Here is a 21,241-nt window from a genome sequence, read left to right as displayed (position 1 = left end):
AAAGAAATGATGAAGAAATTGATGAGTACTTTAATAAGACCTAGATTGGAATATGCAGGAGTAGTGTGGACCCCTTATAAAAAGAAACACATAAGGAAATTGGAGAGACTACAAAAAATGGCTACAAGAATGGTTCCAGAATTTGAAGGGATGACATATGAGGAGAGACTAAAGGCTATGGATCTACCAACCCTGGAACAAAGAAGGAGAGAGGAGACCTGATACAAGTTTTAAATTGATCAACGGAATGGACCAAGTGGATAATGAGAAACTGATCCTGAGAGAAGAATATGACATTCGAAGCACAAGATCGCATAGTAAAAAGCTGAGAAAAGGAAGATGTCTGAGAGATGTTAAAAAATATAGTTTCCCGCAAAGATGTATTGAGACGTGGAACAGTTTAAATGAAGAAGTAGTGTCTGCAACAAGTGTGCATACTTTTAAAGTAAGATTGGATAAGTGTAGATATGGAGACGGGACCACACGAGCATAAAGCCCAGGGGCGGGATGTTCAAACGTTCGTAATGGCCGCTGCTATCACCTTAGCGCTAAGTTTGTTGTAACCCGCGCGTAACTCGCCTAAGGTGTATGTTGGAAAGATCTTGGAGTCGTCGCTACGATTTTCGGACCGCCATATTTGCTTATTGCGCTAAGTGTCTTGAGGAGCACCCTTACAGTGATCGTAGGGTGGTTTGTTTACCTCCCGTGGAATTCTGTACCTACGTTGCCTTGTCAGAGATGGAGTTACAAGTTGTATTGCAACATGATGTTGCAGTAAACAGGGCCTGGAGACGTGAAAGAAGATTTAGAGACCGAACAGATCCATTTGCTTTTAGTGATGAACACTTGCTGAGATATTACAGACTCCCGCACTCCATGCAGTGCCATGTCATTTACAGGTGTTGATGACATTTAGGTTTTATGCCAGTGGGTCATTCCAAAGTGTGTTGGCAGACACATATGGATTAACACAAGGATGTGTCAGCAGAGTCATCAACAGAGTGAAAGATGTGCTGTATACGGCGTCACTTAGAGAAACACGGATTCCAAGAGGTATGTACTACTGTACTACTTCATATATATATCTGGTAAGAAATAATGTATGTAACATATATAGTACACTCCCAGATTTAAACTCAACCTAAATGTAAACTAACTTAACCAATTCACTCTAACCTAACCAAACCTAACTAAACCTAATCATTGCAACTGAACTATAGGAGACTCATATCAGAAGGGACTAATACATGATGAGAGTGCCTTTTTTTTTTCTAGGAAACACATAAAAAAGCTTTTAAGGAAATACTTATTCATGCCTAACATTATGTTCTTATGTTTTATAGATAAAATCTGCTGGTTCAGTATACTGTACTATGGAATATTAATTTCCTTTTGGGTAGCATGGTAGTTACAGAAACACTTTATAGATTAACATAACCTATAACTAAACCTATGAAAAGAAAACTAAAAGAAAACTTTTACACCTAATGCAAAAAGTAATATATATATATATATATATATATATATATATATATATATATATATATATATATATATATATATATATATATAATTTGTTTATTTATTTATTCATGGACAAATTGCATTTATAATGTAGATGTTATGCCAAGGGGTAAATTTAGAAATGGTGACAATATTACTTACTGAATTACTGTACGTATAGCGTTTTACTTACCTAGTTTGTAATTCTTGTTAAATATGTATAATATTATGAAGCAGTGAATATTAATGTAATTTACATCTATTTTGCATTGTGTGAATAAGCAACCTTTTCTTTGCATCAGGACTAGAGGAAGCCAGGGTAACAAAGAGGAAATTATATGGAATTGCCAATTTTCCAAATGTGATTGGCATCATCGATGGAACACACATCCCGATTGCTGCCCCACCAGTTGATGAAGAACTCTACATCAATAGAAAGAATTTCCATTCACTGAACATACAAGTTGTGTGTAATGCAGACTACATTTTTCAAGACTATTGCTGCCGTTCCCCTGGAAGCACATATGATTCATTTGTATGGGAGAACAGCATCCTCAACAGGAGATTCCAGCGGGGTGAATTTGGAGATGCCTTTCTTCTTGGTATGTTTTGAAGTGTGTATTCTTTATGTACTGTACTATACGTATCACTTCAGAAACTAGTCTGTCATTATGTGCATGCAAGTGATTTTTTTTCTTCATTTAGTATTTTTTTTCATGTAATGATCAGCATCTGTGGTGTAATGTTTAGCACATTTCCATACCATTAGTATCATCATATTCACTTTGCACAGCCCAGGCAGGAAAACTCCTACCCACTATTGACATATTTAGCAACCAATAGCAACTGAAGGTTGTATTGAATGTTTTAATGCCCAGTAATGCCTGTGTTTAGCATGAAATGGCAAGATTTGTGGATGATTGCTGTTACTGTATCAATCTGGGTTGGATTTTGGTGCATGGGTTTACTGCACAGCCAAAGTGACAAACGAGTCCTTTCAACATTTACATGAATCTGCAAGGATGCATTATAAGGGTAGTTGCTTCTAATGTCATATCATCACTTGCACTGTTTCTGGAGGAACAAGTCATAATGAAGTGTAGACAGATACCTACATAAACAAGTTATTAAATGTCCCATGTTTCTAGGCCGATGAATGTCACTTCTATAACGCTAATTGTTTTATTCATGTTACTCATAGGTGACAGTGGGTACCCTGTCAACATTCACTTGATGACACCAATTGGAATGCCAGCTAATGCTGGCGAACAAAGATTCAACATCAGCCTGAAGAAAACACGTGTCGTGGTTGAGTAGGCTATTGGCATTTGGAAGTCACTCTTCAAGTGTGTCCATCATAAAGGTGGCACACTTTGTTATAGTCCCTTGAAGTGTGGAAAGATTGCTGCAGCAACTATGTTGCTTCACAATTTCTGCAGAAAGAGGAATCTTCCACTCCTGGATGAAGTAGTAGTCAACCCTGATGACATAGATGAACCTGTGTTTGTTCCTGCACCAGCTGGTGGTGGAGGACGGGATGCAAGGGCAATAGCTGGGAATGCAATGAGAAGGCAAATCATTGCATAACACTTCTCATAGTCTGAAAAGGGGGGATATAGTTGTGTAAAGTAAGTTTTAGTGTGTTGAGCAGTGCTGGTTGTTCCACTGTAGATGGTGCTTACTATGTTCATCATTCTTGGGACATAGGATACCTTCTACAAATAAGGTAATGTTAAGAATATACATGATAGGTTGTTTATTGCAGTTTACATTGCATATATGATTAATTTTGTAAGTACAAAAGTAAAAAAAAAATAGGTTTTCCATTATACATAACTGTATAATATCACATTATTCATTTGGTATGTATCATAATAGATAACTATAATATCACATTAATTTGGTATGTACTATCTGATAGACTAATTACACAAATTGTAATGCATAGCCAGTTACAAAAATGTTTACCTGATTTCTTGACCCATTGCTATATTTAACTAATGTTACTTGTACTTGAGTCACCACTCTAACCCATTCTTGCAGCAACATATTGGCCATATATTTAGTAGCTTTTCTTAAATACTGCTTCAGTTTTTTGTCCTAGTGGTGTATTCAGCTCACCATTACCTTTCCTGTAGTATTCCTTGTGTCTTATATGAATGTGTAAATATTTATATTTCCATATAGTGACTCCATGACTGGAACCCACACAATATGTGTATACACACACACATTGTGTGGGTTCCAATCTTGGAGTTACTATATGGGAATATAAATATATACACATTCATATAAGACACAAGGAATACTACAGGAAAGATAATGGTGAGCTGAATACACCACTAGGACAAGAAACTGAAGCAGTATTTAAGAAAAGCTACTAAATATTATAAACAATAGGTAATTATTCACCTTTAAAATAAATCTACATCTTTGTCAAAATATTAACTGAAATGTTTGAGGAAATGCAAATGTACACTAAAATGATTTCATAATTAATAAATGGTATTTGGAGGCCAAGTCTGCATTATATTTGAACTTTTAGTGCAAACACATTTCATCATTAATAAATAGGGTACTCCCTAAAAAGAAATAAATGTCATTGTACAAAATAAGAAAATAAATGGCACTTTGAAAACAGGGTATAAACTCCTTAAATTTAAAAATAAATAACTACCTATATATCAAGCAAAATAGAAAAATAACTGTGGAAAATAATAAGAGTATTCCTTAAATAAAAAGAAATTGGTAATGAGCATATCAGAAGAGAAATGACACTGGAATGCAAAAATAACAATATTTTGTGGGACATTTTCAAATCTTCCTAAACAAGTCTGCGAGATGCCAATTCATTCAAAGATGTTGCTATTCCTTGCAAATATGTAGTAATGCATTCAGTCAAATCAGACAAGGAGTTTCTTATGTCCTCGTGAACTTGAAGCATTTCTGGAGCCAGTGTACCCTCACGACGTGATTAGCCTCTCTGATTTCTACCAGCCTGAGGAGGTTGGCTGTATTGGTGATCATCAGCTTGTGGTGGAGCTGGTTCAGATGCTATCTCCACTACTCCCTCTGTTTCAGTGTTTGGTGACAGAGGCTCAGGAGGTGATGAGATTTGGAGGTTTTGGATGCCACTGGGTCCTGGTCTTGGTGAGGCTGGCTTTGATGGTAGTGTAACATCTATGTCACCTGTTGCCAAGTCCTCTTCATCATCACCTGTAAATAAATAAGAGGAAAAGAATGTACTACAAAACTATTGCTTATTAAATTTTAAAAGAACAATGTAGTGTGTGTGTAATTCACTGTTTGATCTGCTGCAGTCTCTGACGAGACAGCCAGACGTTACCCTACGGAACGAGCTCAGAGCACATTATTTCCGATCTTGGGATAGGTCTGAGACCAGGCACACACCACACACCGGGACAACAAGATCACAACTCCTCGATTTACATCCCGTACCTACTCACTGCTAGGTGAACAGGGCTACGTAAAGGAGACACACCCAAATATCTCCACCCGGCCGGGGAATTGAACCCCGGTCATCTGGCTTGTGAAGCCAGCGCTCTAACCACTGAGCTACCGTGTGTGTGTGTGTGTGTATTTACCTAATTGTATTTACCTAATTGTAACATACGGGAAAAGAGCTATGCTCGTACTGTCCCGTCTCCATATCTACTAATGTCCAGCTTTTTCTTAAAATCATGAATATTCCTTGCGTTGACCACTTCCACGTCTAAACTATTCCATGCTTCCACCCTTCTATGAGGGAAGCTATATTTTTTCACATCTCTCCTATAAGTGGCCATTTTAGTTTTTCCCATGCCCTCTCGACATTCTTTCATTCCACATACACAGATCTTCCCTATCCATTTTTCCATGCCAATCATCACTCTGTATATTGCTATCAGGTCTCCCTTTCTCTTCTGTTTTCCAGGGTCGGAAGTTGCATTCTGTTCAGTCTGTCTTCATAAGTCAAATCTCTTAAGTCAGGCACCATTTTTGTTGCAGCCCTCTGTACTTTCTCTAGTTTCCTTATGTGTTTCTTTAAGTTCGGAGCCCACTGTATTGTTGCATATTCAAGCCTTGGTCTTATCATTGCAGTAATTATTTTCTTCATCATTTCTTCATCTAAATATACGAACGCCACTCTTATGTTCCTCAATAAGTTCAATACTTCTCCAATTATTTTGTTTATATGTCTCTCTGGCGATAGGTCATTGGTAATTGTCACCCCAAGGTCTTTTCTTCATGACTGGTTTTATGTCTTCATTTCCTATCTTGTACATACTCCTGATTCTTCTTTCACTCTTGCCAAACTCTAATTTCTTGCATTTTGTCGTGTTGAACTCCATTTGCCATGTACAGCTCCATTTCCATATTCTGTCCAAGTCTTCCTGGAGTAGTTCGCAATCTTTGTCACATCTCACTTTTCTTAACAATTTTGCATCGTCTGCAAATAGGCTCACATAACTGGACACCCCATCCACCATGTCATTTATGTAGACCGAAACATTACTGGTGCCAACACTGATCCCTGTGGAACTCCACTCTCCACCAAGCCCCATTCTGATGGTCTGTCCTTAATTATTGTTCTCATTTCTCTTCCTACCAAAAGTCTTCCATCCATTTTAGTAAACTGCCATGCACTCCTCCTACCATTTCAAGTTTCCAGATCAGTCTCCGGTGTGGTACCTTATCAAAGGCCTTTTTAAATCCAGATATATTCCATCAGCCCAACCATCTCTTTCCTGTATTACATCTATCACCCTCGAATAGTAACATATCAGGTTTGTCGTGCATGAACGCCCTTTTCTAAAACCAAATTGACACTCACAAAGTATGTCATTTTCTCCAAGAAGTCTGTCCATCTATTCTTCACCACCCTCTCACACATCTTAGCTACCACACTTGTAAGTGACACTGGTCTATAGTTCAATGGGTCTCTCTTGTTACCTGATTTATAAATTGGGACAATGTTAGCTCTTTTCCAGTCTTGGGGCACTACACCTTCCCTTAATGAGGCATCAATTACTTCACAAACTTTTTCTGCCAGTTGCTCCTGCATTCTCTTAAAATCCATCCTGATACCCCATCAGGTCCCACAGCTTTTCTCACTTCTAAACTCCCCATCATATTCTTGATCTCCTCCACAGTTACTTGAAACTCCTTCATAATCCCTTTCTGTTCCATTACCAGTGGTTTGTCAAAAGCAGTCTCCTTTGTGAATACCTTCCGAAAGCATCCATTCATAGCCTCTGCCATTTCCTGGGATCCTCACTGCATACTCCATTTACTTCTAAACTTTCAATACTTTCTCTATTTTTGATGTTGTTGTTCACATGTCTGTAAAAAGCCTTGGTTGGTCTTTACATTTATCAATTATATCCTTTTCTTGTTTCTTTCTTTCTTCTCTTCTAATCAACACATATTCATTTCTTGCTCTTTTGTAACTTTCCCACTGCTTAATCCGTCTTTTCCTTCTCCACCTCTTCCATGCATCCTCTTTTCTTGTTCTAGCCTTTTCACATCTATCGTTAAACCAGTCCTGCTTTCCAACTTCTCTATGTTGTCTTATTGGTACAAATTTTTCTCACCTTCTTTGTATATTTTTATAAATTCCTTCCACTTTTCATTTGCTCCTTAGCACTCTTGAATTTCATCCAATTTGTCTCTTGAAAGAATTTCTTTAGGTTTCCAAAATCTGTCTTGGCATAATTCCATCTTCCCACTTTATATTCTTCATTTCTTCTAGATTTCTCTTCATCTATCACCTTGAACTCCAAAACTGCATGATCACTCTTTGCTAAAGGGCACTCCACCCTCATCTCCTCAATGACCATTGGCTCTGTACTAAAGACCAAGTCCAGTCTTGACGATGCTCCCTCTCCTCCAAACCTAGTATCTTCTTTGACCCACTGAGTTAACACATTTTCCATTGCCAGTGTCAATAGTGTATTTCCCATGTTGTCTCTGATCCTTCCATTGACCAGTCCTCCCAACACACCTCTTTACAATTAAAATCTCCCATCATTATAGTTCGTTCACAGCCACCCAACATTTCTTCCAGACATGTTCCTGTATCTCTTATCATTTCTTCATATTCCTGTACTGACCATGCATTTGTCTTAGGTGGTACGTACACCACTATGTAGTGCCTCTTTTTCCTTCATTAGTTTCTGCTCTGATCTTTAGCACTTCTGCCTTTCCCATACCTTCTTTCACTTGATCCACCTTTATATCTTTTTAACCAGCAACATCACTCCTCCTCCCATCTTACCTACTCTATTTCTTTTCCAAACATTATATTTCCTTCTCCAACCATCATCAGGTCTTCTCCCTCTCTCAGTTTTGTTTCAGTAAGACCCACAATATCTGGGTTCTTATCCCTCAAGTAATCGTTGAGTTCTAAAATCCCCGATATCACTCCATTTATGTTGGAATACATTACATTCCGCTCATACGTAAGTTTCTTTAGTCCTTTCTTACTGTACTTTTCTGGGTTATGAACCACTTCCTCAGTCTCATATCCAAGATTCTCCAGAAAAACTCTTTCTTCTCCTCTTCTGTCCTCTCTTCATTTTTTTCAAAGCCTCCTTTCTCAACTCATTTAACATTTCTCTTTCCTTTTCACCGAGATCTCTTCTCAACCAAATCTTCCTTGTTGTTTCCTGCTGGGCTAACCTCCATGACTTCTCCACCAATTCATCTACATCCTTTTGTGACTTAAATTTGATTCTTATTGGCCTCATACCTTCTCCTGTGAACTTTCCAATTCTATGGAAGTCCTCTATTTCTTGTACTAGGTCTTTTCCCTCCTCCTGCACCACATTAATGATATTATTTATCACCTTTTTTATGTTTTTCTCTCTCCATTTTACTCGGTGTCTTATCCTCCTCCACACCAAATATCACCACACATCTCTTTTTGTCTACAGTTTCCCTCACCAATGTCTCATTTGACTTAATAACCTTCACAACTTTCTCAGCAATCTTCTCTTCTATGATCTGTTGATCTATAATTTCAGCAAGGCCCAAAGTTTTCTCCCCAGACTCTTTGATTTCCTTTTCCAGACTTGCAACTTTGTAATTTACCTCCTTTCTTTCCACTTCCTGACTTTTTTTCCATTCAGCCTGCTTCTCCATCACTTTTCCTAAAGATTCTCCACATTTGTTGCAATTCACTTTAATTAACTTAACTTCCTCTTTCAGTACTGCATTTTCTGTCTTCATTTCAGCGCACTCTTTCAGCACATTGTTATGACTCTTTTCCAGTTCGCCATACTTTTCAAATAGTTTTTCAATTTTTCCTTCTAATTCCAGAATTTTCTTGACATAGACGCTCTTTTCCATTGTACCTTGGAAGCCTGTGAAGTCTAATTCTGTGTGTGTGTGTGTGTGTGTGTGTGTGTGTGTGTGTGTGTGTGTAATTCACTGTTTGATCTGCTGCAGTCTTTGACGAGACAGCCAGACGTTACCCTACGGAACGAGCTCAGAACTCATTATTTCCGATCTTCGGATAGGTCTGAGACCAGGCACACACATGTGTGTGTGTGTGTGTGTGTGTGTATTTACCTAGTTGTAGTTTTACAGGGCCTGGGCTTTATGCTCGTGTGGTCCCGTTTCCATTCTTGTAGCCATTTTTTGTAGTCTCTCTAATTTTCTTATGTGTTTCTTTTTATGGGGAGTCCACACAACTCATGCATATTCCAATCTAGGTCTTATTTTAGTACTTATCAATTTCTTCATCATTTCCTTGTCCATATAGTGAAATACTACTCCAATATTCCTTAGCAAATTATACGTCTCTCTGAAAATTCTATCAATATGGCTAACCGGTTGATTATTTTCTTCTATTGTCACTCCCAAGTCCTTTTCCTTTTTACTTTTCTAGTTCTACTCCATCTCCCATCTTATAGATTCCCACTGGTCGTCTTTCACTTTTCCCATTTCCATGACATGGCTTTTGTCCACATTGAATTCCATCTCCATTTTTGCTCCATTTCTAGATCTTGTTTAAGTCTTCCTGTAGTATTTCACAATCCTCTTTTGTTTAATGACTCTGCACAGTTTCGCATCGTCCGCAAACAGATTTATGTAGCTGTTCACTCCTCTGGCATGTCATTTATATATACGAGAAAAAGTATTGGTGCCAATACTGACCCTGTGGCACTCCGCTGTCTACTGTTCTCCACTTGGACTTCATATCTTTAACTATCGTCCTTATTTCTCTCCCCCTTAAGTAATTCTTCATCCATCTCAATGTGCTTCCTTTTAAGCCACCCTTCTCCTCTAACTTCCATAGTAATCTTTCATGTGGCACTTTATCAAAAGCCTTTTTTAGAACTAAATAAATACAGTCAACCCATCCCTCTCTCTCTTGTACTTTATCAACTATTCTAGAGTAGAAACTCAATAAATTTGTCACACATGACCGACCTTTTCTAAAACCAAATTGGCTATTTGATAATATTTTGTTGTCTTCAAGAAACTCGATCCATTGCTTCTTTATTACTTTTCACACATCTTGCATATTACACTAGTTAGTGATACCGGCCTGTAATTTAAAGGTTCTTCCTTCCTTCCGCTCTTATATATGGGAACCACCTCAGCTCTTTTCCACTCCACTGGCACTGTTCCATTTTCTATTGAGCATTTTATGATGTTGTATATTGGACTTGCTAGTTCTTCCTACATTCTTTCAGTATTCTGCCTGAGACTTCATCCGGTCCCATTGCCTTTTCCTCATCCAATTCCGTCATCAACTTTTTATTTCAAGCTTGGTTACTTTAATCTCTTTCATATAGACAGTCTCTCTATTACCCTGTGGTCTTTCAAATTTGGATTCCTTAGTAAAGACCTCATGAAATTTACTATTTAACAGTTCTGCCATACTTTTGGGTCTTCCACCATTCCGTTTTCTCCTTTTAACCTTTCTATTGTTTCTTTTTGTCTTATTTTTCCATTTATGAATCTGTAGAACAATTTTGGTTGTTCCTTACATTTTCGACAATGTCCTTTTCATAGTTCTTTTCTTCTTCCTTTCTCACCTTAGCATATTCATTTCTTGCTGTTTTGAAGTTTTCCTTATTTTCTGGATTTCTGTTTCTTCTCCACCTTTTCCATGCTCCATCTCGTTTCTCCTTTGCCCTAGCACATCTTGCATTAAACCAATCTTTCTTTCCTTCTTCTTTAGGTCTATATTTCGGAACATATTCCTGACCCCAGTTTTGTATATTTCCAAAAATAAGTTATATTTCTCTTGAACCGTTAATGAGTTTTCCATCTCCTCCCAGTTTACGTTTTAAAATAGTTCTTGAGATTCTCAATATCAGCCTTTCTGTAATTTAATCGGTCTCCTTTGTATGATTCATCTCTATCTTCCTTTCCTTCTTCTATATCCATCTCTAATATTACATGGTCACTCTTTCCCAATGGGCACTTGTATCTTATATCATCGTTAATTGGTATATCCCTTGTAAAAACTAGGTCTAATCTTGCCGGCTGATCGTTTCCTCTGAATCTTGTGTTTTCCTTTACTCTTTGGACCATCAAATTATCTATCATTAGGTTCAGGAATCTATCTCCCCAGGCATCTTCCCCCATACCACTTTCATAATTTTCCCAGTCTACCTCCTTACAGTTGAAATCTCCTACCAATATCACTTTTCTCCTTTCCTTAATGATTCTTGTAAGACTCCTTATTGTGTCATCTATCATGTCTCTATATTCTTGGTTAGTCCATGAGTTTGTTTTGGTGGCACATATGTTCCAATGATTGTTAACTCCTTTTTGTTAATATGCATCTTAACATACAGTATTTCTGATTTTCCTTCCCCAAACTCCACTTGATTTACCACTATCTCCTTCCTTAACATCATCATGACTCCTCCTCCTCCTTTACCCACTCTGTCTCTCCTCCATATATTATACCTTTTATCTATGTCTATTTTATTGCCTCATTTAACTTTGTTTCCACCAGGCATACAATATCTGGTTCTTCTTTCTTTATGTAATCTCTTAATTCTAATTTACTAGATAAAATCCCATCTATGTTTGTATACATCATTTTAATCTCTTGTTCTTATCATTTTAGTTAAACTTGCTCCATTCTTTTCTCTTCTTTCTCTTTTATATACCATTTCCTTATCCTGTCTCCTATAATTCTCCAAAAAAATGCCTTCTTCTCCTCCTCTGACCTTTCATTATTTTTTTCTCTTGCTTCTGCCACCAGTTCATTGTGTCTCTTCCTTTCCTCCTCGTTTCTATTTTTCTTTATATATATATATATCTTTGCAACCTTCTGTTTCTCTGAGTTTCGTTTTTCTATATAGTACTACTTCTGCTGCTGCTTGTGATTTTAGTAATATCTTAATTGGTCTCACTGTTCCTTCTTGATATGGTCCCATTCTATGGATTTCTTCTACTTCCTCTTCTAAGTTCTGTCTATCCTCGTCATTCAAATGTTTTAGTAGGTCTTTTACTGATTTCATTTCGTCTTTTTCCCTTCTTGGTCTATATTTAACATTTTTTTCTTTCAGTCCAAAAATAATTACACTTCTTTTTTTCCGCAATTTCTCTTACTAAATTTTCTTTTTTCTTGAGGACTCCTATCATTTTGTTTGTCATATTTTCATCTCTTTCTTTTAACTGTTCTTGAAATACTTCTTGAAATTATTCTTTGTCTTTCTTATCTTGGATTCTCCATGCCTGTACTTCTTTTTTAATCACGTCTTGTACTCTTTCTTCTTCTTTGTTAACTAGATCTTTTAGCTTTTCTTTTTCTTTCTCGGCTTTACCGAGTCCTTCTTCCATCAATTTCTTATAGTTCGCTATTTGGACTTTTAATTCTTCATTTTCGGTTCTTAGCCTAGTTTCGTTTTCTTCCACTCTTTTTATCCTTTCTTTCAATTTCTGGAGCTCTTTATCCTGTTCTTCATTCTCTTTCATTCCCATACTCTCCTTTATCAATTTATCTAATTTACGTTCGATAGTTAAGACTATCAAATAGTGAAGTTTGCGCCGTATCAAAGCCTTCAGATTCTCCTCCTCCCTCACCAACATTGTCATCATCAGCTTTCATTCTTTCCCTTGTCACATACCTGCATTTAGATGGAATATCTTTCTCACTCATTATTATTTAACACTGTATTCATGAAAAAAATGAGTCCACACTTATCGCCCAGGCCACTGTAAACCCAAACAAAGGTAGTGAAGATCAGCTGATTCTCGGGAGCGACGGTATCGCGTCCTTCCTCTGCCGCGTCTCGTCTCCGTGTGTGTGTGTGTGTGTGTGTAAATCACTGCTTGATGTGATGCAGCCTCTGTTGAGGCAGCCAGACATTATCCTGAGGTCAGAGCTTGTTGTCTCCAATCTCTGGTATGTCTGAGACCACTCACACACCGTACAACAGAAAAGAGAAATCACAACTTAATTTTCATCCTGTACATTAATATAATAAAAAAAAGAAAAAAACATACTGGCAGGATGAGGGTCACGAAGTCCAGGAACACCAGATACTTGGACATCTTTTATTAACGGAAGCATTGCCTCTTCAACACTGGTAAGGGGTTTTACATCAGGCACTCCGCCACCTGAAATGCACAAACATAGAGTGAACTTCAAAAGGTAGCTACATTAGCACTAATTTTGCAGGGAAGTTATATTCATTAATGTTTTAATAAGTAGCTAAATCGTGTGTGTGTGTGTGTGTGTGTGTGTGTGTGTGTGTGTGTGTGTGTGTGTGTGTACTTCACTGTTAGATCTGCTGCAGTCTCTGATGAGACAAAGACTTTATCCTACAGAGCGAGCTCTGAGTTAATTATTTCCAATAGGTCCGAGACCAGTCACACACATCACACTGGGACAACAAGGTTACACATCCTTGACTTATATCCCGCACCTACTCACTGCTAGGTGAACAGGAGCTACACATGACACACTCAAATTATTTCCACCTGCCTGGGAAATCGAACCCAGGTCCTCTGGCTTTTGTGTGTGTGCTTTTGTGTGCATTACTGTAGATGACTCCTTTCCCCATAAAATGAAACCATTTTCCTTACCAGTTTTTTCCTATTGATGCTTGAAAGCAGCATGCTTCCCCTTTACTGATGACTTCAAGTCAATAATTTTTTTCTTCACTTCCTCTCTCTTGCTACAGGAGAAACTGCATTGACAGCACAAGTTATTTCTTCCCATGCCTTTCTTTTTCTCTCTGCAGTTACTTGATGGCTGAACTTCTCCTGCAAGACAGTTTTTCTGTCCAGCCAACCCTAGAATCAAAAGTGATTGTAAAGTTATAAAATTTCCCATATAAATAAATGCTTTAATTAATCTGTTGGTTAAATTTCTGTTGGAAACCAGTCTTTTATTCTCAGAAATTAATGAATAATGAGATAACTTATAGATTAATAAAGTAGGTACTTCATAACTTAGTACACCAAAACCTACAAGAAAATAACTCTCTGCTTACATAGATTACTAGGATGGATTAGGTTAGTTTAATTAGGTTCCTCTTCCTCACCAAGCCACATTGCCACATTACAGTCTTTTGTTGTTGTTGTTTTTGGGCTTCAACGATCCCACAGATCCTATGAGCCCTGATGGCGGCCTGTGAGGTGATCACAGGCGGGGTAGTTCTCCACACTTCTTCAGGAAGACGCAGGTGAGGCGGATAACTGCAGCTTGGTGTGAGCAGTAGACGCCTGCCGCCGCCAGTAGGGTGGGCAGGTCAAAGGTAGACACACCCAAGGCAGCAAGGTGATCACGAAGCACAACACGGTGGGAGTGGAAGCGGGGGCAGTGTAAGAGGAAGTGTTCGATGGTTTCCTCGACCGTCCTGCACCAGGGGCAGTAGGGGTCCGGTGATAGACCAAGGCGATGCAGGTGTGCTGTGAGTCTTGTGTGGCCCAGACTGAGGCGGGTGAGTGCTACATCTAGGATGCGGGACTGTTTCCTGACCCAAGGCTGTGGAGAGGAGTCGCTACGGTAAAGGCCCATAGAGGTGACTCGGAGTGCGTTGTTGAGTGAAGAGTCCCAGGATGAGAGGCAGAGGCGAGATAAGAGCCGTTTGGCAGAATGAAGCTGGAGGGGTAGGGGGGTAATGTTTACATGGGTTAAGGCCATCTTGGCAGCAGCATCCCCCGGATGCCGCTGTGGGAAGGCACCCACTGGAAGGTGATATCCCACCCAGTGTTCAGGAGATGGAGGAAGATGTTCTGGATGGAGTGGACGAGGGTTGTGGCGGAGGATGGCTGCCGGGACAGGAGGAGAGAGAGAGATGAGCGGGAGTCGGTGTAAATTACCACGATGGACTTCGGGTGAGAGGTGCGGAGGTAGATGAGGGCCTGGAGAAGGGCAAAGAGCTCCGTGGTAAGGACATCTGTGTACTCAGGAAGCCTCCATGTCTTACAGATAGCTGTATTGGCGTCATATATAGCTGCTGCCGAGGAGGGCAGGGAAGCATCTCTGGAGCCATCGGTGTAGATCTTGAGGTGGTGGTGATAAATGGACCGGTCCAGCTGTTGGAAGTGAGCTGCTGCTAATCCACTCACAGATGGTTTGGGAGGAAGCCCAGGAACGTGGAGAGCAAAATTATGGGTGACGTCCAGCCATGAAGGAAAAGGTGAGTAGGGATTGACAGGCTGTGGAGGTGGTGGTGGTAAGTGGAGGATGGTTAGGCTGAGCAGGGCACGCACTATTAGTGGCTGACGGGCAGCGGGGAGCCATACAGGAGCTTGCTGATCGACCCCTGAGTTGGAGTGGAGGGTAGAGAGGGGGTGGGAGGCAGGCAGGCCCAGTATCCTGTAGTATTGTTGGCACAAGGTCATCCGTCTGTGAGTGGACAGTGGAGGAATACCACTCTCTGCTTGTAGAGAAACAACTGGGAGGAACTCATGGCCCCCATAGAGATCCTCAAGGCAGCGTTTTGAATGGGGTCAAGCTTGAGGAGGTTGGAGTAGGCAGCTGACCCATAGAAGCAGCTGGCATACTGCATTTTGGCCCTGATGGTGGTCTTATAGTAGTGGAGGAGCAGGTCACGACTGGCTCCCCAGCGGATGCCAGCTATTCGCTTCATCACATCGAGGCGTTTGTTGCAGGAGGTGCGGAGGTAACTGATGTGATTTACCCAGGAGAGGCGAGGGCCATCTAGCCGCAGTCCGAGGAGGGTGTGTGAGGTTGAGTATGGAACAGCCTCTCCACTTAAGTTGACGGTAGGTGGAGTTGGAAGCTTTTTCATGGTAAAACACATGAGAGAGCTCTTTGAGGCACTGACTTGTAGCCCCCAGGTTGTCATTCATGCACCCAAGGCAGTGGCAGCCTCCTGCAGGTGGTCCTGTGCCTCGGAGAGTGTGGGTGCTCGACTGATGATGGTAATGTCATCAGCATAGAGGAGAAGGTGAGAGTGGGTAGGAACCTGTAGGTCAGAGAGAAGAACATTGAACAGAAGGGGGCTAAGAATGGATCCCTGAGGTACGCCATGATGAATTCCTTGGGAAGGTGACAGTGATGCACCAACAGCCACTTGGAATGAGCGACCGGTGAGAAAGTCGCGCACCCAGGCAAGGGTGGTGCCAGTGATGCCCATGAGTGCCAGCTTGTATAGGATGCCCTCATATGGTGCAGAATCAAATGCTCCCTCCAGGTCAAGGAAGAGGGCCATCATGACTTGACGTTGGCGGTAAGTGTCACAGATGTGATACTCAATTTGCCCCAGCACATCCAGGGTACTCCGGTGGGGGCGGAAGCCACATTGCTCCTCTGCTAGCTTGTTGTTAGCTTCTAACCACCAGGTGAGGCGGGTGTTGACTAATCTCTCCAGCAGCTTCCCAAAAAATGAAGACATAGTAGAATTATTGAATGAACAATTTTCTTCAGTATTTACTAGGGAAAGAATAGGAAATCCTGTTACAAACAGTGCGACGAGTAGTTTAAGAGCCTTAGAAAATATTGATATAAAACCGGGAATTATTAGGAAATTTATTCTTGAACTAGACGATAGGAAAGCCAGTGGTCCTGATGAGCTACATGCCAGAGTACTTAGGGAGGGTGTAGACAGTATTTCTGAAGCACTTAAGTTAATCTTTGAAAGATCACTTAGGTTTGCTGAGATACCTCAGGACTGGAAGTTAGCTAATGTTACTCCAATATTTAAAAAAGGTAGGAAGGATGATGCGAATAATTATAGACCGATCAGTTTAACTAGTATAGTATGTAAGATACTAGAGAAAATCATTAAGGGTAGTATTTGGGAGCATTTAAATGAGAATAGATTAATTAGAGATACCCAACATGGCTTTAGATCAGGGAGGTCCTGTCTTACAAATTTGCTCGATATCTTAGAATATATTACCAAGGAGTTAGATGATGGAAATAGCATAGATGTTATATATCTAGATTTTAGCAAGGCATTTGATAAGGTACCGCATAGGAGGCTAGTGTACAAATTGAGACTACATGGGATAGGGGGTAGGTTAGTTGATTGGATTAGTGAATGGCTTTCTGATAGGAAACAGAGAGTAGTATTAAATGGGGCAATGTCTGAGTGGAAGGAAGTGGTTAGTGGGTACCCCAAGGATCAGTGCTAGGACCTCTTCTTTTCTTGGTGTACATTAACGATTTAGATATAGGAATTAGTAGCAAAGTATCAAAGTTTGCAGATGATACTAAGATAGCATGTGCAGTACAGGGTGAAAAGGACAATTACAGAATACAACGAGACCTGGACAGGCTGATAGCATGGGCAGACAGGTGGCAGATGGAGTTTAATTCTGATAAGTGTCAGGTTATGCATTTAGGTAAAGACAACACAAACTTTAACTATGAGATGGAGGGATGTTGGCTAGAGGCAGTAGAGGAAGGAAAGGATTTAGGAGTAGTGATAGACAGGACTATGAAATTTTCAAAGCAATGTTTAGAAGCAAGAAATAGGGCAAATAGGATCCTGGGTTTTATAAATAGAAATGTTAGTTATAAAAGTAAGGAAGTGGTGCGTAGCTTATATAATTCCTATGTTAGGCCCCATTTAGAGTATTGCATACAGGCCTGGTCACCCCACTATAGGCAGGATATCAACATGTTAGAAGCAGTTCAGAGAAGAGCAACTAGGATGATACCAGCATTAAAGCGCCTGGAGTATAGAGATAGATTAAAGGAATTAAACATGTTTTCATTTGAGAGGAGATGTATAAGAGGGGATATGATAGTTATTTAAAATGTTTTCAGATACGAACTACATAGATGTGAGATCTTTCTTTACCTTAGAGGAGGGAAATAGGACTAGAAATCATGGCAGGAAGATTAGAAAGCAAGGCTGCAGGTTAGATATAAGAAAATATTTCTTTAGTCATAGAGTGGTAGACTTCTGGAATGCATTGCCAGAGACGGTTGTAAATAGCACTAGTTTGACAATGTTTAAAAACAGATTAGATAAGCACTTAAATTTATTAGATTTATAATTATGTATAGCACTGCATGATAGTTTTTATAAGAAATTTACTATAGTTAAATAAGACATGATCCCCATGTATGGGGACCACAAATTGTAGAGGATTTCGCTGCAGGACTTAGCCCTGTTAATGGGCCAAATATTTAGAATTAGTATATAATGTATTGTGTACTTGTAAGTGTATCTTTAAGTACTGATGACGAGGTCGCTGTGCGACAGATACAGGATAACCTAGATGGGCCCTGGTGGCCCTTTGTTATCCTATTATTTATGTTATGTTATGTTATGTTATGTTAATGCAGGAGAGGAGGCTGATGGGCCTGTATGCTGAAGGGAGTGTAGGGTCCTTTCCAGGCTTGTGGATGGGGATGAGGATGGCGGGTTTCCAGGTGGATGGGAACTGCCCCGATTGCCAGCTGCTGTTGTATAGTTGAAGGAGGCAGGCACGTAGGGGTGGGGTGAGGTGGCGGATGAAGTCGTATGGGACTTTATCAAGGCCTGGCGCCTTACCGGGTTTTAATGTAGCTAAGGCTGAGAGTTCATGAGGCTTGAATGGTTGAGCAAGGGATGGGAGAGCTGGAGAGGAGACGGCAGTTTCAATAACTGAAGTAAGGGTTGGAGGCGGACGAAGAGGAGGAGGTAAACCAATCTTGAGGTGGAAGTGTTCTGACAAGATTTTTGCTTTTTCAGGGTCAGCGAGTGGGGTAGAATCATCATCAGAAAATAGGATGTTCCGAGATACGAACTTGCCCTCCATGGAGCGGAGAAAGGACATGGTACTCTTGGGAGAGGAGCGGAAGGAGAGAGTGGAGCAGTGCATTTCGCTTTGCCTTGAGGATGGTCTTGGCACAGATGGCGTCCAGGCGGCGGTAAGCACGGCCAGCCTGGATAGTGGGGGTCCTACGCCACTGATTCCAAGCCTGGCGACGGTCCTGTACTGCCTGCGTGCAGGCTGCATCCCACCAGGGCTTCCCAGGGCGGCGTGGATGACGACGGGTGATGAGTGGGAAGGCAGCTGTGCCAGCCTCGGACAGCACCCCAGCAATGGTTGTTGCGGCTTCATCCAGGGGAAGATGTTGGGTGTCCAGTGAGGAGGGAAGCACAGCCACGTACTGGGGCCAGCCAGAAGAATTGAGCCTCCAGCGAGGCATGCAGCCAGGTTGGGGCTGTGGGGAGACTTGTGGGAGGGAGGCGAGGAGAGGTGGTCGCTGCCCATGTAAGGTCCAGTGCAGAAGGTGGAGTCCTTGAAGGTAGGGTCTCCAAGGAACAGGTCGAGCACCGAGGCAGCACCAGTATGGGGATGAAACCTGGTCGCTAGTCCGGGAGGGCTGAGGAGGGAGACATGTTTCAGATCTAACAAGGCTTGGAAGAGAGCATTGCCAGATGTGTTGTGGTGGTGAGGTGACAGGTCAGGCTCCCAACATGTATGATGGGCGTTAAAGTCCCCCATTATAAGCACTGGAGGCTGCAGGGCGGAGAAGTAGTGCATAAACTCTCGGTGGCCAGCTGTACCCCCAGGATTGTAGCAGGCTGCCATCGTGAGCCAGCCACCACCAAGTCCAACCCTGGCTGCAACAACCTCCAGACACCCATCTTGAGACTGAGGGATAGGGAGAGGCGATGAGACGAGGGAGTCATGGATGGCGAGAAGGACGCCTCCTCCACGTCCTTGACCACGATCTTTGCGGATGATGTTGTATCCCGGAAAGGAGAGAGAAAGATGAGGGGGAAGCCAGGTCTCACATATGCCGACCACAGATGGGAGGGTGTCACCTAAATGGGTTTCTAGTTCCTGCGTTTTGCGGAGAAGGGATCGGGCGTTCCACAACATAAAGGAGAGGGCCATTATAGGAAGAAGGTAGTCAGGATTGTGGAGACAGAGGGCCAGAGGGTGGTGATAATGTCCGGGAAAGACACTCCTTTCTGGTAGAGGTGGTAGCCATGCCAAAGGAGGTCGAGGATGCTGGGGAGGAGCTCAGATACAGAGGGAGACGTACTGACAGTGGCTGTAGGAATGGCGGAGTCCTGGGGTGGAGAGGAGGGTCGAGAAGGTGGAGGTAGGCTAGAATACTGGCCAGGTGCTTGACGAGGGTGATGGTGGGGTGTCTGTGGGTGACGAGCATTCCTGGGAGGGTGGTGGATCTGGGCCTCAACCGTGACAGGCAGGAGCCCAGGCTCAACATCAGGTATCGGGGTGGGCGGAGGAGGCTGTACACCCGATCGCCTACCTGGCTTCCTCCGATGGTGGGCAACATGGGTAGCAGGTGGTGTAGGGATGTGAGGAGTGGGCATGGTGTCCTCTTCCTGGGTGACATTAGCAGCTTCAATGGGTAGGTCTTGCAGAGCAGCATACCTGTTCCCTGTGGCAACGGAGGCGAAGGAACACCCCGGCTCAACAACCTGAGCAGCCGAGCGGGTTGGGATGGTAGGAGAAGGGGTGGCTGTTGTAGGAGTCCGTCGCTGTGGTCGGGGCAACTGGAGGGCCCTCAGCTGCTTGTTAATTTCAGGAAGGGGTGTGCCTTCACTCGCCAGGCGGGTGTACAGCTGCTGGGCATGGAGGTTATTGGGGCAATGAAGTGACTGGGCCCATGGGAACCTCGACACTGGAAACAGTGGAAGGGCTTGCCACATACCTCGTCCTTGTCACCTTTTTGGGAGGGGTGGGTGCCACTGCAACGGGCACAGCGGACCGAGGACCTGCAGGTGTTGATGGAGTGCCCTAACATAAGGCACCCTGGGCAGCGCAGGATGGGGAGGAGAATGGGGCGTGGGTAGAACACCAGCTGATCGATGGCTACCTTGCTGGGTGGGGAACCTCTCACCTTGAGTCTGAGCCACTTCCCTGTGGCGAAGTGTGGCAGGCTGTGGGGTGGAAGCCAGGTGAGTTCCACCACCTCATTTCCCTCCAGGACACGGAAGCCATCCCGGACCTCCTCAAGGGTGGTGTCGTCCGCCAGGGGCCCCACCTTGGCGTAGTGGTAGGTACCGCTATCCCGGTCTGCTCTGCGGCACGTAACAGGCCACTCACCTAGGGTGAAGGAGGACGACTGTAGCATGGGGACCTTGGGGAGGGTGTGGGCCCACACCGCCACTATCAGGGATGAGCCATTCCCTAGGGATCGAGTCTCCCCCTCGAGGATGTATTTCCCGAAGGCGGAGTCGTGGAGGACGCGAGAGACCTTGGCCGGGTTGGCGAAAAGACGCCCCCCTTCCGTACCTCGGAGCAGGAACGAAGCCTTAACGTACTCGTCCGGGGCTTGGGGATGGTCTTGGGCAGTGCAGCAGCGGGACCT

The 21,241-nt window shown here is 42.3% G+C and overlaps 3 protein-coding genes across 4 annotated transcripts; 1 reads left to right on the top strand and 2 right to left on the bottom strand.

The window, feature by feature from the left end:
• Positions 1 to 394: 394 nt before the first annotated feature.
• On the top strand, positions 395 to 4,785 carry LOC123501419 (putative nuclease HARBI1). 2 transcript variants are annotated; one of them, XM_045250244.1, is made up of 3 exons: positions 395 to 1,053; positions 1,806 to 2,105; positions 4,585 to 4,785. In XM_045250244.1, exons 1-3 carry the CDS (start codon positions 906 to 908, stop codon positions 4,731 to 4,733), a joined length of 597 nt encoding a protein of 198 aa, XP_045106179.1. In that variant the 5' UTR covers positions 395 to 905; the 3' UTR covers positions 4,734 to 4,785. The 2 variants fall into 2 exon arrangements, with proteins under 2 accessions (XP_045106179.1, XP_045106180.1); XM_045250245.1 differs by lacking the exon at positions 4,585 to 4,785 and adding an exon at positions 2,705 to 3,702 and having other exon boundaries at positions 398 to 1,053.
• Positions 4,786 to 13,634: 8,849 nt separating this feature from the next.
• Positions 13,635 to 15,740, bottom strand: LOC123501734. Its single transcript, XM_045250739.1, has 3 exons — positions 15,542 to 15,740; positions 13,974 to 15,383; positions 13,635 to 13,773 (listed from the first exon to the last, which is right to left on the bottom strand). The coding sequence occupies exons 1-2, from the start codon at positions 15,738 to 15,740 to the stop codon at positions 14,617 to 14,619; spliced, it is 966 nt and encodes a 321-aa protein (XP_045106674.1). The 3' UTR covers positions 13,635 to 13,773; positions 13,974 to 14,616.
• A 2,491-nt stretch (positions 15,741 to 18,231) lies between these two features.
• On the bottom strand, positions 18,232 to 19,794 carry LOC123501733. Its single transcript, XM_045250738.1, has one exon. It carries the CDS (start codon positions 19,792 to 19,794, stop codon positions 18,232 to 18,234), a length of 1,563 nt encoding a protein of 520 aa, XP_045106673.1.
• Between the last annotated feature and the right edge of the window lie 1,447 nt (positions 19,795 to 21,241).

The sequence above is a fragment of the Portunus trituberculatus genome, chromosome 9 (genome assembly GCF_017591435.1).
Source record: "Portunus trituberculatus isolate SZX2019 chromosome 9, ASM1759143v1, whole genome shotgun sequence".
NCBI lineage: Eukaryota > Metazoa > Arthropoda > Malacostraca > Decapoda > Portunidae > Portunus > Portunus trituberculatus.
This window is presented reverse-complemented; position numbering and strand designations above follow the sequence as displayed.

Bases quoted from the DNA above. Each gene is read 5' to 3' on its own strand.
- LOC123501419 (XM_045250244.1), top strand. From the start codon at position 906: ATGACATTTAGGTTTTATGCCAGTGGGTCATTCCAAAGTGTGTTGGCA. The intron at 1,054-1,805 runs GTATGTACTACT...TCTTTGCATCAG, and splicing joins AGAAACACGGATTCCAAGAG to GACTAGAGGAAGCCAGGGTA. The intron at 2,106-4,584 runs GTATGTTTTGAA...CCTCTGTTTCAG, and splicing joins TGGAGATGCCTTTCTTCTTG to TGTTTGGTGACAGAGGCTCA.
- LOC123501734 (XM_045250739.1), bottom strand. From the start codon at position 15,740: ATGAAAAAGCTTCCAACTCCACCTACCGTCAACTTAAGTGGAGAGGCT. The intron at 15,384-15,541 runs GTGACCTGCTCC...AGTTCCTCCCAG, and splicing joins CATCCGCTGGGGAGCCAGTC to TTGTTTCTCTACAAGCAGAG.
- LOC123501733 (XM_045250738.1), bottom strand. From the start codon at position 19,794: ATGGCCCTCTCCTTTATGTTGTGGAACGCCCGATCCCTTCTCCGCAAA.